This window comes from Saccopteryx leptura, chromosome X (assembly GCF_036850995.1).
Source record: "Saccopteryx leptura isolate mSacLep1 chromosome X, mSacLep1_pri_phased_curated, whole genome shotgun sequence".
Classification (NCBI taxonomy): Eukaryota; Metazoa; Chordata; class Mammalia; order Chiroptera; family Emballonuridae; genus Saccopteryx; species Saccopteryx leptura.
This window is the reverse complement of record NC_089516.1, coordinates 23,314,728-23,330,963: the sequence shown is the minus strand read 5'-3', so window position 1 is coordinate 23,330,963 and position 16,236 is coordinate 23,314,728. Positions and strand designations below refer to the sequence as shown.

Here is a 16,236-nt window from a genome sequence, read left to right as displayed (position 1 = left end):
GTGCGGGTCAGTGGCATGGGTGAGGGCTTGCAATGAACTATAACAGGTCCACAATTCCTAGTGTCCATTAGCTTCCTTTACAGAAAGAGTTTGCCCACCATACTTTAGCTCATCTCGGGTGTAGTTTATATAAGAAAGACAATATAGACCCTACAGTCAACAGACAACAGGTAAAGAAAAGGTCTTGGTCCAACCTTAAAATATTGAGATGTTTATAAGTTTTTGTTACATTAAAGTTGATGTGTAATTTTTCTTGACAATTCTGTGTTTCAGTCAGCCTCTCCCTGTACTGTTCTTAATTGTGGCATCTAAGAGAGCTTCTACTGTATTTTAAGAAGTATATATAAAAGTACCCCATTGCCATTTTTTGCAGTAGAAGCAGGGGAACCTAAACGATATGGAACTATCAGAATAGAAGTTAATTTGAATGTGAAAGTTGAATGATCAAGTTAGGTGCCCTTAAAGTTATTTTCAGAAGCCTAGTTACTCTACAGTCTTATTGCTACTGTATTATAAGACAGCATTAAAAGTTTTTGTTTTTGTTTTTTGCTTGTGTGTTCTTTGAAACAAAACAAACACACATTTGGTTAGGATACCTATAGTAAGCCTAATGGGATCTAGAAATTAGAATATCAGCTATAACTTCAGTAATTGAAGAAATACATATGCAGCATCTTAAAGCGTAAAAACTCTCAGTTAATATATCAAATAGCAAGCATTGTGGCTTTCATGAGCAGTCATAGGAATTATTTTCAGAAAATACCTTGAAAAAGCAACTGTAATAGGACCTGCAAGGGAAACCACTATTAAGATTTTATAAGCGAAGAGCTGTGTTTTGGGTCTCCATTGGGCAACAAATAGCTCTTTTTGTGGTGATTAAGCATTTCTAAATCTCTACTCTTCCATGCTAAACTTTTAAGTTCCCGGAGAAAGAGTCTAGACACTTGGGGGCACATTTAGATTAGATACAAATTAGTGTAGATTTGCTAAACAGCAGTTTTATTGTTGGTTTTAGTGAAGAAGACTTTTTTGGGGGGAAAATTAGGTCTAGAAATCAAGAGATCCAATGTATTTGAACTTCATTAGTGCCATATTGCATCCTCTGGGAATAAGCGTGGATACAGTTATAAAGCTTAGTGGGAACTGTGCAGAACAAGCAGATTGTAGCGACAGGTTCACAGAAATGAAGGTAGGACCAAAAACTGGCCCTGGATCAGACTGACCTCAGAGGAGTCCTGGCATTAGATGGTGCTAGAAATAGACACCAGATTGGGGAGGGAACATTTAAGGGATGTGAAAGTTTTGTGGCAATTGTTCTATTCTCAAATTGGCACCATATCACCTTTTATCATTGATAAATTTGTAGGTGACATTTAAGATTCTCCTTTTCATTGAAAAATTGTTATAAATTTATATATTTGGGTTTTTTGATAGTTGAATTTATAATCGATTACATTTTAAGGTAAATTATGAAATATACAGAAGTAGTGAGCTTTCACTATTTAACAGTATTTAAATTTCTTATGGTTTATTCATTAAAATAAAAACCAACAGTTCAACCATCCTTTCATTTCTCGCTTTCATTTGCCTCTCTAAATGTGCCACATGGTCATCCTGCCCAAAGAGACTAGCTTTACAGTTAGTTAGAAAAATACTCCTTTAGGTGAGCACTGTAGACGGACACTGGTCTGTTTGTGAGATGATAAAGAAAACAATTTCAGTGGGAGGAGAGAGTAGGATAATAGAAGGAGTTTGGAAACCTTGAAAATGTTTCCCTTCTTACATGTTTTATTTCCATATTTTCCTTAACAAAAGTCTCAAACAACAGGAGGAAGAACTCTAAATTGATTTTATTTTCTTTATAGGAAACTTTGATCCAAAAGCTATGAATAATTTTTATGACAACATAGAACCTGGCCCAGTGGTACCACCCAAGCCATCTAAAAAAGGTGAGTAGGGAAATGTCACAATCATCATACAAATAAGTATGAAAGTCTTTTGGGAGTTCACATTTATAGCTGAAGAAATCCACTCGAGATAGTCATTAAATTGTTCAACATAAAAAAGTTACCATGCCTGACCTGTGGTGGCACAGTGGATAAAGCATCAACCTGGAAATGCTGAGGTTGCTGGTTTGAAACCCTGGGCTTGCCTGGTCAAGGCACATATGGGAGTTGATGCTTCCAGCTCCTCCCCCCTTCTCTCTACCCCTCTCTCTCTTCTCTAAAAAAAAATGAATAAATAAAAAAAAATAAAAATAAAAAAGTTACCATATTTTGATGGGAATGCAGCATAATCAAATGTCAAAATAACCTAGAGATGTTTTCTCTGAACATATGTACCCTGATTTATCAATGTCACCCCATTAAAATTAATAAAGAAAAGAAGTTACCATATTGATGTTAACTCTTTAGAATTATTGTCAAAGGTAATTAAATGGGATATATAATTTTTTTTTCTTAGTTGAAACGGTTTTATAAAGTTAAAATTTACTCAGCACTGTAAAAACTATAATCCTAAAGGATACTTCTTATTAGAATGGAAAGTTTGATCTGCAGTAGAGCTAAGATTACTTGATAGAAATAAGAATACTTGTGTACTCAGCAGGAGAGCATCTTAGATCCTACGTAAATCCAAGGTTTGGAGGAATCCCTTTTGGATCGTTGTTAAATCATTCCCATGTATATGAAAGGTATCGAGAGCATTTGAGATCTTGCTGCCCAGCATGTCATCAGTTTGGCTCAAATAAGCTCATAAAAATTCAGATGTCAAATATTTTTATGTATCTAATATATTTTTTTATGTATCTAATATTTAATTGGCATTTCAGAATCTTTTTTTAAGAGATACAAGAAGGGAGAGAGATGAGAAGCACCAACTCATTGTTGCATCACTTTAGTTGTTAGCTGATTGCTTCTCAAACGTGCCTTGAATGGGGATGGGGGGGCTCCAACTAAACCAGTGACCCCTTGCTCAAGCCTCGGGGTTTCGAACTTGGGCCCGCAGCATCCCAGGTCAATGATTTGTCCACTGAGCACCACTGGTCAGGTGACATTTCAGAATCTTAAAAAATTAATTTGAATTAAATTTAAATGAGTCATTGAATTTAAATTTTCTGCCCCATCCTTACTAATGACCCATGTTGTTTTATAAATGAAATAATCAAGACTAAGCTAAACTATGCATTTCACATCTTAATCCTTAAAGCTTTAAGCAACTCAAAATAGATTGATCATAAAGACATGCAGTAGTGGAAAATGTCTTTATTTATTTAAAATTACCTAAGGGTGTAACATAAAATCGCATCAGAATTATTTAATCAGGGGAATGTGTAAATTCTGTTACCTTACCTGAATTAAAATAGTTATTCCACCAAAATTTAAAAGTAAAGCTTAGTATAGAGTGTTTTACACATTTCAGCACAGTATCTGTTGTTCTTTTTGTTTAATACTACTATGGATATTTCACGTGATCTGAATTTAAAATAGCCTACTAATTTCTAAAAATGGCACAACAAAGAATCTTGTGGGTGACTGCCAAACACCGGATTTGACACTAGCAACATTATATACAGCTAAAAGTTGAAAGTCACTGGGCTGATCACTTTAACCATTTGGATTAATAATGTATGAGTGGTCTTTTTTTTTTCTTTTTTTCCAGAGACAGAGAGAGAGTCAGAGAGAGGGATAGACAGGGACAGACAGACAGGAACGTGGAGATGAGAAGCATCAATCATTAGTTTTTCGTTGCGCATTGTGACACCTTAGTTGTTCATTGATTGCTTTCTCATATGTGCCTTGACCACAGGCCTTCAGCAGACCGAGTAACCCCTTGCTGGAGCCAGTGACCTTCGGTCCAAGCTGGTGAGCTTTTGCTCCAACCAGATGAGCCTGTGCTCAAGCTGGTGACCTCGGAGTCTCGAACCTGGGTCCTCCGCATCCCAGTCTGACGCTCTATCCACTGCACCACCGCCTGGTCAGGCAATAATGTATGGGTCTTTAAACTTGTTTTTGCTTGAATGTCCAGTGAAGGATTACTTACTGGTAATTCAACAGATAACCTTTAGTTAATTGATTAAAGGGCAGTTGTGGAGGAATCACCCTCTTTAAGGGAGTGCATTAAAAAGTTATTACCTGGAGCGTGGCCTGTGCTGGTGCAGCGGATAAAGCGTTGACCTGGAACGCTGAGGTTGCTGGTTCAAAACCCTGGGTTTGGCTAGTCAATGTACATAAGGGAGTTGATGCTTCCTGTTTCCCCCTTCTCTCTCTCTCTCTTCTCTAAAATGAATAAATAAAGTCTTTTTAAAAAAAGTTGTTACCTGGGAACCGAGGACCAAGTTGGTAAGACATTGTGGAAAATATGTCCACCTCGAGCTACCTCACAGCATAAAGTCTCAGGTATGGTCTGAGGAGCCCCCCCATAAATAACAGACATTTCTGCCACTTGGAAAACTTCAAGCAGGGGTCCCCAAACTTTTTACACAGGGGGCCAGTTCACTGTCCCTCAGACCGTTGGAGGGCTGCCACATACAGTGCTCCTCTCACTGACCACCAGTGAAAGAGGTGCCCCTTCCGGAAGTGTGGCGGGGGCCGGATAAATGGTCTCTGGGCCGCATGCGGCCCGCGGGCCGTAGTTTGGGGACCCCTGTAAGAGGTTACCTCCCTGGAGCTGGATACAGAGCTAGACCTCTCTTTGGGCAAGGTCAAATTCTTTATTATAAATTAGAAGAAATTTATAGCTTTTAATACTAGTGTGAAACAAGAAGATCTAAAATTAGTGACCTAATATTCTATCTTAAGAAACCAGAAAAGGCCTGACCTGTGGTGGCGCAGTGGATAAAGCATCAACCTAGAACACTGAGATCGCCGGTTTGAAACCCTGGGCTTGCCTGGTCAAGGCACATATGGGAGTTGATGCTTCCTCCCCCACCCCTCTCTCCTCTAAAATGTAAAAAACAAAAGCATCAAGTCAAACATGAATTACCAGCATCATAAACGAAAGTGGGGTTACCTGACCTGTGGTGGCACAGTGGATAAAGGCATCGACCTGGAACACTGAGGTCACCAGTTTGAAACCCTGGGCTTGCCTGGTCAAGGCACATATGGGAGTTGATGCTTCCTGCTCCTCCCTTCTCTTTCTCTCTCTCTCTCTCTCTCTCTCTCTCTCTCTCCTCTCTAAAATGAATAAATAAAACCAAAGAGGGCAAAACATTTGAACAGACATTTCACAAAGGAATATATAAATGGCCAATAAGCACATGAAAATGCTCAACTTGAGTAGACACTAGGGTAATAAATGTAAATTAAAATCCTGAGATGCTATGTCATACCCACCACAGTGGCTAAAATTCTGAATTTTGGAAAATGGTTTGGACATTTCTTGTAAAATCATTTACGTGCCTTATAGCCCCATCAATAATTCTACTTCTAAATATTTATTCAAGAGAATCTAAAGCCATATGTCTTACAAAATGACTTGTATTTTAGAAAACTCATACCATTTTTATTCACAATAACCAATAACTGGATATAGCCCAAATGCCCATGAGAAAGAAGGTGAATGGATAAGCAAATTGATATTCACCAAGAAATATAAGGAACAAACGTTTCTTGAGGTAAGGAGGCCAGGTACTCAGAATTTCTAGCGGTGATAAGATTTTTTCAGGTAGGTCATTCTGCCTTCTGTCTGTAAGACCAATACCATGTGTTGAAGGTGGCAGGTTCCTGTTTGGTCTACTTCTCAGTTGGGAATTGTGCAGGGTTTGCATTAATCTGCCATTAATATCAAGCTTCATCTAGCTCCCTACAAATACCTTTATGCTAATTAGGGTACCATGGAAAACTGATAGTGGATAGTCCAATTACATAAGATAGATGCTGGATGCTACAAACATGAGACATGACTCCTACCCAAGCTATTTATACTCTACGACTACACTTTTAATAAAAAGACTAGAGAGCCATCTAAAGAAATATGTTCATTAGAAATGGATCTCTACTTTAGAGATCTAATTGAGCTCTCAGTATATATTACATAATAATATATACTGTTGGTGAGAGTATAAAATGCTAACCTTTAACCTTTTTCTATTAAAATTTGTAAGTGGAACTTGAATGATTTCTGTAATTCTTTAGGAAGCCTTTTTATGATAGATTTTCTAAAGCTATTTCATTTTAAGAAGTCAAATTTGACTTCTTTTAAACAGATTCTTTTTTTTAAAAAAAGGCCTTTAATGATGCAAATCATCTTACATACCACTTAAATTTAAAAAGTAAAATGTATAAGCTCTGGCCGGTTGGCTCAGTGGTAGAGCATCAGCCTGGCATGCAGGAGTCCCGGGTTCGATTCCTGGCCAGGGTACACAGGAGAAGCGCCCATCTGCTTCTCCACCCCTCCCCCTTTCCTTCCTCTCTGTCTCTCTTTTCCCCTCCCGCAGCCAAGGCTCCATTGGAGCAAAGTTGGCCCTGGTGCTGGGGATGGCTCTATGGCCTCTGCCTCAGGTGCTAGAATGGCTCTGGTTGCAACAGAGCAACATCCCAGATGGGCAGAGCATCGCCCCCTGATAGGCGTGCCGGTCGGGTGCATGCGGGAGTCTGACTGTCTCCATTTCCAACTTCAGAAAAATACAAAAAATAAAAAATAAAATAAAGAAGAAAAAAAAAGTAAAATGTAAATAACAGGCAGAATTGCTTTCTTGGGCTTGTTCGTTACATACTAGAAATCCTAGTGGAATCTAGACATTTATCTGGTCATCTGAATAATAAGCGTGATAATTAGAACGAGATAGAAAAGGAGATAAAACTTTGCACTGGATTTTTCAGGTAAGCAATACAGTGTGCACGAAAGCTCCCCCATCCTACCCTGTCACTGGCAACTCATAGTGGCGAAGCACCGACCCCTTGGTGTCCCACGACTGGAGCACAGTCCTGGTTGTCTTGGCCGCCTGACCTGGTTCTGGTCTAGTCTGTGCACCAGGAGGTGATCAGTGCTGTAAAATACACAAGCTGAGTAAGGGTGGCGAGGAGCTATGTGACACTCTTGAACTGCTTTGCAAACCTAAGTAGAACTTGACAGTAGTCTTTGGAGCCTAAGGAGAAATTGACTCTGCTTTTTCCTCTGATAATACAGTACTTTAGTGCCTAAGCACCACACTTAGGATTCTGGAGCACTGATTTCCAAAGGTGGGTTGTTCTAGGGAACTGCGTATAGGCGAAGAACTGACTAGAAAATGCAAGATCTTTCTTTGGTTCTTAAGGGCAAACAATGTGAAAGTCTGCCATTTCTTGCTAATAACCTAGCAAGAAATTAGGATGCTTGCAGTCCACATGGAAAGTATCCACTGGGCTTTTGTACATGTAGGTAATTGGAATTTAGGAAATGATTGGGGAGCATGCATTGTCAGTACATAGTATTATTTTGGATTGGTTCTGATTTTTCAAGTTCTTTAGTTATAAAATGTTATAGTTTAATGCTATCATTATTGTAATGGGCCCTTTGGTTAGCCTTACATGGGCAATTTCATTTCAACCCATAATTTTCTAATAACTTTAGCTTAATCAGGGAATGGGTAAAGTATACTATCCCAAATTTTGCTTTCACTTCAACATTTATTACTAACTTTGTACCCCTAACCCACTAGAATGTGGAGAACTGGTGAAATAAGGCTTTTATTCCATGTAATTGGAGAGAGTAGAGGAAGTCAGAAGAGCCATTGCTCCGTACTGGCTGTAAACGTGGTAGTAAACGTGGCGCTTGCCCGCCCAGGAGAATTAAAGGTAATAGAAGGAGTAAACACTCAACTGTGCGTGTCCCGGGAGAGGATTCTGTTAGCCTGTCCACTCTTCTACATGAGTGCCTTGATCCCTTCTTCCTGGCTTTGCTTTTTCTCATGCAGACGCGTCAGACCCCTGCACAATTGAGAGGAAGGCCCGAAGAATTAGCGTGACCTCCAAAGTCCAGGCCGACGTCCATGACACCCAGGCGGCCGCTGCAGACGGTTTGTACTGGAACGCCCCGAGTTGGTCCGAATGGCCAGAGACGTGTGGTGGCCTTGTAGGGTTATCAAGAAGTGAAGGCCACCTTTTTTGTCTTTACTTTAAAACATTGCTTTCTCTACTGAGTGTCTAAGGCTGTGCTGTCTAATAGAAATGTTAGCCACATACACCATTTAAAATATTCTGTTAAACACATTAAAAAAGTAAACAAGTAAAATTTAATTTTAATATATTTTCCTTAATCTAGTATACACCAAGTGTTATCATTTTAGTATGAAATCAATATAAATTATAAGTGAGATATTTTATGTTCTTACTTTCATGCTAAGTCTTCAAAGTCTGGTGTATATTTTACACTCACATCGCATCCTAATTTAGAGTGGCCACATCTAAGTGGCCACAATATTAGACAGATTGCGCTAAGAGAACAGATCTAAAAAGCAAGGCCAAGTCAATAGAACTTGAAAGCTCTGGAGTTTTTAACTTCTTGAACTTTATCCTGTGAGTCAGTGTAAATAAGGTTTCTAAATATATTGTATGAGTTTGTCCTAGTATTCTACTTGATATTTCTTAATATTGAGTAGGTGGAAAGATCCCAACCTAAGAACAAACCAATGGCAAAGGTACATTCCACTTCGTCTAGTTGAAAACACTTCTTTCTTTACCATTGGCGCATTTCCCACAGGAAAAACAACAGCTATCTTCGAAAACTGTGTAGAAAATGTTTAGACTTTTTGAAAGTTTTAGTTGCTTTTTGAGCATTTTGTCTTCTGCATGCTAATTACTATATAATATAAACAATGTTAATTAAGTTGATAAGTGATATTTGTGAGGATGGTTGTTTTAGGGTAATTTAGCCTGTTAAAGGAAAAACCTGTTTATTGTTGTGTATATTCTTTTTTTATTTTCTATAAGGCTGAAAATATCTTAACTTGTAAACTATTCCATAAAAATTTCACACCTGTAGGTCAATGTATTTTGGGTGTTAGATGCTGCTGTTTAGACAGTACTTCCTTATGATGACATGAGCAGTGCCTTCTTTTAGGACCAACAATAAATTCTAAATTAGGGGCCTTTTAAATATATTTTTTCAGAAGTTACTTCAGAGTGATTGATTTTATTAAATTGTTAGGGTACCGAAGGCCAGGAAATATGCCACCCCCAAAATACGCCTGTGTCATTAGGATTATTTTGGAAGACTACAGGTGCAAGAGAAGAGCCCAAACCAGAAGTGACATGTACAAAGGAAGTCTCCATCTGTACGGGTCTCTAGGGCCCACAGAGAGCGCTGGGGACTGCACCTAGAGTTTTAGCAGTGGAGAAAGGCATCCACTTTAACCTCCCTAACAAAGCCCATCCTTGTTTATTGCACTTTCGTAGTCATCCTTCACAGCTGGCCCCCGCCCCTGACCTCCTCTTCTGTGTTTAGCTGGAGGTGTTCAAGGTGGTGGTTTGAGTCATCTTGGGGCGGCAACAGTTTTCCTGGTTTTCTCCTGTTAACCTAGCTTTGATCTGTCTCTGATTACACGAGGGTCTCAGCTGAGAGCTCAGAAAGGTAGAGGAAAAGATGTTTCCTCCATTACAGTACTGAACAGTGAAGAGTCCCCAGGTATCCTGGATCAGTCAGGTTTGTGTACTTTGGACAGAAGAGGAATTTGAAAACCCTCACCGTATTAAACATTTACATTACACCGCTACAATATAAAATTGAAGGCTGCGTTTGGAGTTAGCATAGAAAGATGAAATGTAACAGTTTAAGGGTTAAACATCTTAAATTTTCTCACTCTGTGATAAATACTTGTTATAAGTGTTCGGTTTTCAGGGCATTTTTTTTTCTTTTAAAAGGTAAAAAGATTACTATACAAGAGAGGATCTTTTCTGGAAAGGCATGGCATGTAGGAACATTTCCCTGTAACAGAAGAAGGCCTTGGCAATATGCTTTTTAGTCCTCCGTGAGACAAAAAAAGAAAACTATTAAAGGGTGATAATTGCAGTTAAAAGCACAGTTGAAGTCAGAGAAACAAGCCCGCCTCCTTTTTATAGTCACAGGAATGGGCTGGAGAACCCAGTGGTTTTCTCTTCTATTGTGAGACAGCCGTCACCTCCTGATTGAGCCTGAGCAGTAAGCGTGCGGTAAGGTGCAGTCTAACGCTCAGTTCTCTTTACGTTCCGTTCACATCAGCCTTTTGTCATAAAAGACAGATTGGTAAACCACGGTCAGCTCATTAACTTGCAGTGGAAGATATGCTTAACCCCAAATGGAACTGATTTAAACTGCTCCAGATTTCTGTCTCTTGTTACCTGTTTAGGAAGGCTTGCTTGCCTGAGATCATACTCTCACAGTGAGGCTTTTCCTATTTGGTTTGATTTTCTTTATGGTGCATTTTCACAGCCTCCTGACCTTGTTCCGGACTCCAGGCTGAATTCCATCCAGAGACCTTTAGCCTCTAGTTACTGACCCCACTTTAGTAGGGACTGTTCCTAAAAGGCAGATTTACAAATCAGCTGCAGAAGCAAAGAGCCTTTTTGGACACAAGGCCAAAGGGAATAGGACCTAGGAAGACTAAAAGTTAAGTTTGAAGGGGTTGCAGAGTAAAATCCCAAGGACCAACCTAAGGGTGCCAGCATTTTATATTGCTAGGTATGAACATTTAAAAAACTAATAGGTAGTAAGGAATCTGAGAATAAAAGATGACTATTTATATTGAATGAATTTGGCTTTATGAAAAATTAGCCTGACCAGGCAGTGGCACAATGGATAGAGCATTGGACTGGGACAGAGAGGACCCAGGTTTGAAACTCTGAGATCACCAGCTTGAGCCCAAGGTCGCTGGTTTGAGCAAGGGGTCACTCAGTCTACTGTAGCCCCCCGTCAAGGCACATACAAGAAAGCGATCGATGAACAACTAAGGTGCCGCAATCAAGAATTGATGCTTCTCATCTCTCTCCCTTTCTGTCTGTCTGTCCTTCTTTCTGTCTCTCACACACACAGTAACTGTAGGGAGTGTCTTTCTCTTTTCTCTTTTTTACCATTCTGGGGAGAAGTTTGTTATGGACTCTGTCTCTTATGAACCATTATTATTAAACTCATGCATACTGTGAAACTGAAGGTCTCTTGCAAGAAGGCACACATTTAGCCAGCTGTTGAAGGTGGCAGGGCGAGAGGGCGAGGGTGGCAGCGGGGCAGAGTTCATGTGAACATGCTGTAGGACACCGCATTTCCATTTAGCTTGGAGTACGTACCCATTACCTGTGGGTAATGAGTTAGGAGGTAAACTATGCAGGACTGCCATCTTCTTAGAGCAAAAAGATAAACAGTTTAGGACAAAGTAGAAGATATGCCATAAACTCCCTGCTTGGTTCTACATTTCTAGTTGCTCTGTGTGTACTAAGGCTGTGTGCCTTTCACTTAGGTAAGGTAGGATGCTACCTTTTTTTTTTTTTTCCGTACTTTTTTCATTTCCATTTGGATTATACTTGGAAAAAAGTCAATCTCTTTTCTCTTTCCATCATAACTTCCCTCAGAGCACCTACCCGGCCCCTCCAGACAGAGCCCTCGGATGCAACCCCGAGATGAAGACTACGAAGGGGCGCCGTGGAACTGTGATAGCTGCACCTTCCTGAACCACCCGGCTCTGAACCGCTGCGAGCAGTGCGAGATGCCCCGGTACACCTGAGCTCAGGGCAGCCTGGGCCGGGTCCACAGTGCGGCCGAGCGCCCGGCAGAGGGCCGGGGCCGCGGCAACCTTCGTCTGTCCAGCCTTTTCATTTCACATTACACGGGGGCAGGGGCACTGGCACTGTGGCCGCCTGTGCTCACTACAGAGAAACAGGGAGGGCGCTTTTTCTTCCCTTTCTTAACTCGTTACAGAGTGAGAGACAGAAAGGGTACTTGAAACTGGGGAAGGATTCACTCTCGAAAGAGTGTACACAGGGAAGTCGAGAACTCTTTTGTGGAATCCCAACTGTTCAAGTTACTGCTGAGTGGCCCTTATTTGATATAAACTAGAACTTGGAATCCTAGCGTGATGTTACAGTTTATGCACACGAACTGTGAATCCCAGAGCAGGCTCACCCAGTCCCAGCTCTCTGGGAAGCCGAGGCTGCCCCTGCGTTTCCTGTTGCTTCCTACTGAGGAGAAGGGCTGGGGCTGGGCGATAATAAGGGTATTTGTAACTGCTGCTGTTTTCAGGTGTAATTTCCAACACACAAACAAGATGTTTTAAAATGTGATTTGTAGTAGTCAGGAATTAGGCATATTGTGCCCTTTGTCGAAAGTACAATCAGAGGTGATGAGAACCCTTTTGCTTGTACAATGATTCATCAAGCTATATCAACACTGGTAACTAAGACCTAATTACGCTACATAATATGTTTTTTAAGTTACTGCATGCTTTTGTTAGGTCATTGGTTTTAAAAATAACAAGTCCTTACAAAGTATGATTTTATGAATGACCTTCTTGTAAGACTGTGCTTTGCCAGTAGCACAGTGAATGTATGCCAAATATACATCCATTCCAACATCCATTTGGACATTTTGATCTCAGCTGTCGTTCGACAAGAAATAATTGCCATGCATAAAGCCTTTCCCCCTCCTTTCAATTCTGTGAGGACTTCATGATGTTTACAGCACAGGTAATACTTTGTGCCATAATCCTAACCTAGCTGAGAAAGAAATCAATCGTTAGTTCAATATTTATTTGCACATACGTTAGTAAACCAATGAGGGAAGTTACAGTTGGTCAATATCGCCAAGTTGCACACTGTTATTTGGGGGAAGAGAAGGCTAGTCAAGACTTATGAAGAAAAAGATGAATACAAAGGACTTTGAAACCAAGAACTTTTCAAATTGTAACACTGTATTCAGAAATAACATTGAGTTTGTTCAAGTAGCTCAAGGGATACTGAAGCGCCCCTTTCAGAAACTGGAACTTGAGGGTGTGCGCAACAGCAGAGATACAAAGTCACTGGGAAGTTAGTAATAAGACATTTAGTTAGTGTCTCTCCATTGTTGAGAATTTTGGAATCTTCCCCTTACTTGCGTAAATATGAACTGATAAAATTGGCAGGTTTTCTAATCCTTAAGGAGTTTACCTGAGGTTTACTTTAGGAATATCCGCACCCACACCCCTCACTAAACACAGACACACACACACACACATCCACACTCCCACACTTCAAGCTGTCATTGTATTCTAATTTGGCAGTCACCTCTGGCAGACCTGGAGCCCTTAATAGCATAATGAAACCAAAGGCATAACAGCTCATCATAGTTTTCCATTACAATCATACTTTCACACTGCAAAGCGTGGCTATGTAATTACACTGATAAAACATCTCTCACAGCAACTGGCCAAACTGTGAAAAGCACGGTGAGAAAGCAGATGGAGTGAAAGCATTGACTCGAACACAGCATTCTTGAAAGGCTGAGAACTGGTGTCTGTCAGTCCTGTTCTGTACCGTGCCAGACCCTTTGCCTTGGTCTGGTTTCATCTCTCCTTAGTCATGGTGGACCCCACTTGATCTTCAGCAACAAACACACTGCGTGCTGTTCTAGCTAAAAGGTCCCCAGTTTCCTTAGTGTCATGCTGAAGTGGCAGCAGTGAACGGGGCAGTTGTCAGTGGAGAATGAAAGTAGCATGTATGAAAACAGCTTATGCTTTATTAAAACCGTGTAGATGACTTTCAAACCCCTGCATGCTCCTCCATCCCGGTTACTCAGTGGCTGTCCTACAGTAGGTGCACGGTTCCAGCCCTTCGGTGTTCTATCTAGTCAACCATTGTTTTCACGGGCCAGGAAGAGGGAGCGCGGGTCGGTTTCACAGGTGTGAGGGGCGGGGTGTGAGACATCAGACTGATTGTCAGGAAGCTTTTTGTGTGTGTTCTTTTCTGATTGTGCACAAGTTTCATATACCAACTAGGCTATATTCAGTTTTTGAAATGAGCAAAACCATTTGACACTGATAAATTTGATATATTTAACTGTGTCCTAGGTATGCACTACTTCTTGCTTGTGACCAGTTTGAACAAGAATTCAGTTGGTCAACTTGCAAGGTAAAGGATCTCCTGGTCAGATTGATACTTACAGATACTGGCATATAACTACCTGGGATACAGGTTGGATGGTGCCCACCCGCCGAGGTGCCTGTGCTCTTTGGATCAGTTGGTACATTTCTTTATTTTTATTGAAAACATTTTTTCTTAACACGTAGACCTAACTACACATTTGAAATGATTTCACTGTTTTGTAAACTGGGTTTTTTAAAAGCACATTTACTATTTTGTTAAAGTACATAGCTCTCTGGATTTTGGAGTTGGTCTTAAAAGTCTATAGAAGCAATAGAGGAGCCAGAAACTTTCCAAGCCTTGTATAAATGTTTGAAATTGATAATGAACTTGTTTGGGAGACGGTAGAGGCAGGGTGTTTTAAAGAAACGAGATGCATTGTAAAAAATGTAGTTTTAGAGCAGATTAATGATGGTGGGGAAAGTGTTGCTAATTTGTTTATTTCCCTGAAAGCAACGGGATGTGTGATGAGCGGTTTAATAATTTTTAAGGAGCTGGTCTCAATTTTAGTACTTTTTAATTTCCTTAAATTTTGTCATTGCTTTGTCCCAGTTCTCTAGGGTTCATACCCAACTTTCTGTGGCAACTCAAGTTTTATATAGTATTTTAAAAGGTAATTGTAATGTCTGACAGTATAAACAGAAAGAAGGTATAGAAAAATTGTCCTTTGAAATATCAACAATGTATCCTGGAATGTGAAGATGTCCCTTTATAGTTAAAATTGATTTTATTTTAATATTGTAGTCATTGTTCAGACTTTGAATGAGTTCATGTTACAGTGTGTCTGTATTATCTGTAGAGGAGAAATGATAATTGAAATGTTACTTTTTTAAAAATCAATAAATCGGGCACTGTCTGTGTTGCACCACTACTGTATCTTTCTGAAAGAATTACCAGTATTTTCTTACTGTAAAAGTTAATTCTGATGATGTTTTCACATTCACCAGACATGCATTTTTTCCTGTATTATGTGCATCTCCAAATATTTAAAACAAGTAGATTTTGCATGGCATGGGCATTCAAAGATTAATAGAATGACTCAACTTTAATTTTTTAAGCCATGAAAAGTTACTCTGAGACTGAACAATTCTAAATTCTTACTGATAATGACACCCAATGTCCGTGTCTTCCCTACTGTAAAAGAATTGATCAGTTTCTTCATTAAACAGCAAGAACTTATTAAATCTTGTAAATACCATGTCTCTTAGATTTCTGTGTATGCTGTGAATCAAATTATTTTGAAGTGAAATTGTACAAAGGCATTTTAAAAGGCTATGCATGCATCGTACCTCCAAACAGTACATATTCGGAAAGGCAACAATTCTGCAAAATAAATTAATAAACTAAAAGTAAACATTACATTCTGCATCTTTTCTGTATAGTTAGAAATGACTTAGAGTATCAAATTTGTCCTAGTTCCAACACTCCTATTATTTCTGGACTGAAATGTGCTGTCTCAGAAATCTAATCTTTGATCACATTTCTGTTCTATTAGAACATGTAGTAACATTAAATTTGAGATATTAAGTGTACGTTAATTTTAAAATTGAGTTAAATATATACAAGCAAATTTTATAGAAAAGGTGGAATATGTTAGGAGCTTACGTTTTTCCACTTAAATGTTTACTTACAAAAAAATTTTTCTTTTTTTATATGATTTGTAGCTAGTTTTTCAAAAGCAAATAATCACTGAGGTCCTGAACCTCATTTTGCTGGGGTCTGGAGTCAGCCTTCCCAACATATGCACAGAAATCACCACAAATTATAGTAAATAGGCTTTTTAATCATTAAGAATATGTATTTAGGCCCTGGCTGGTTGACTCAGTTTGTAGAGTGTTGGCCTGGCGTGTGGATGTTCCAGGTTCAATTCCTGGTCAGAGCACACAGGAGAAGCACCCATCTGCTTCTCCACCCCTACCCCTCTTGCTCCTCTCTGCCTCTCTCTTTCTCCTCTCCTCCTGCAGCTATGGCTCAATTGGAACGAGTTGGCCCCAGGCCCTAAAAAATGGCTCCAGTTACAACAGCAAGGGCCCCAGATGGGCAGAGCATCTCTCCTTAGTGGGCTTGCCAGATGAATCCCGGTCAGGGTGCATGTGAGAGTCTGTCTCTGCCTCCCCTCCTCTCACTAAAGTTAAAATAAATAAAAAGAATATGTATTTAGCTCTGACCTGGTTAG

At 39.8% G+C, this 16,236-nt stretch overlaps 1 protein-coding gene across 9 annotated transcripts in view; it reads left to right on the top strand.

Annotated features, from left to right (window-relative positions):
* TAB3 (TGF-beta activated kinase 1 (MAP3K7) binding protein 3) overlaps positions 1 to 15,419 on the top strand; it is a 65,971-nt gene extending 50,552 nt beyond the window's left edge. For all 9 annotated transcript variants that reach the window (XM_066356072.1, XM_066356073.1, XM_066356075.1 and 6 more), the window contains 3 exons: positions 1,866 to 1,949; positions 7,895 to 7,996; positions 11,520 to 15,419. In XM_066356072.1, the coding sequence (XP_066212169.1) occupies positions 1,866 to 1,949; positions 7,895 to 7,996; positions 11,520 to 11,671 (338 nt within the window). In that variant the 3' untranslated portion in view covers positions 11,672 to 15,419. The remainder of the gene's footprint in view (positions 1 to 1,865; positions 1,950 to 7,894; positions 7,997 to 11,519) is intronic.
* The last annotated feature ends 817 nt before the right edge of the window (positions 15,420 to 16,236 follow it).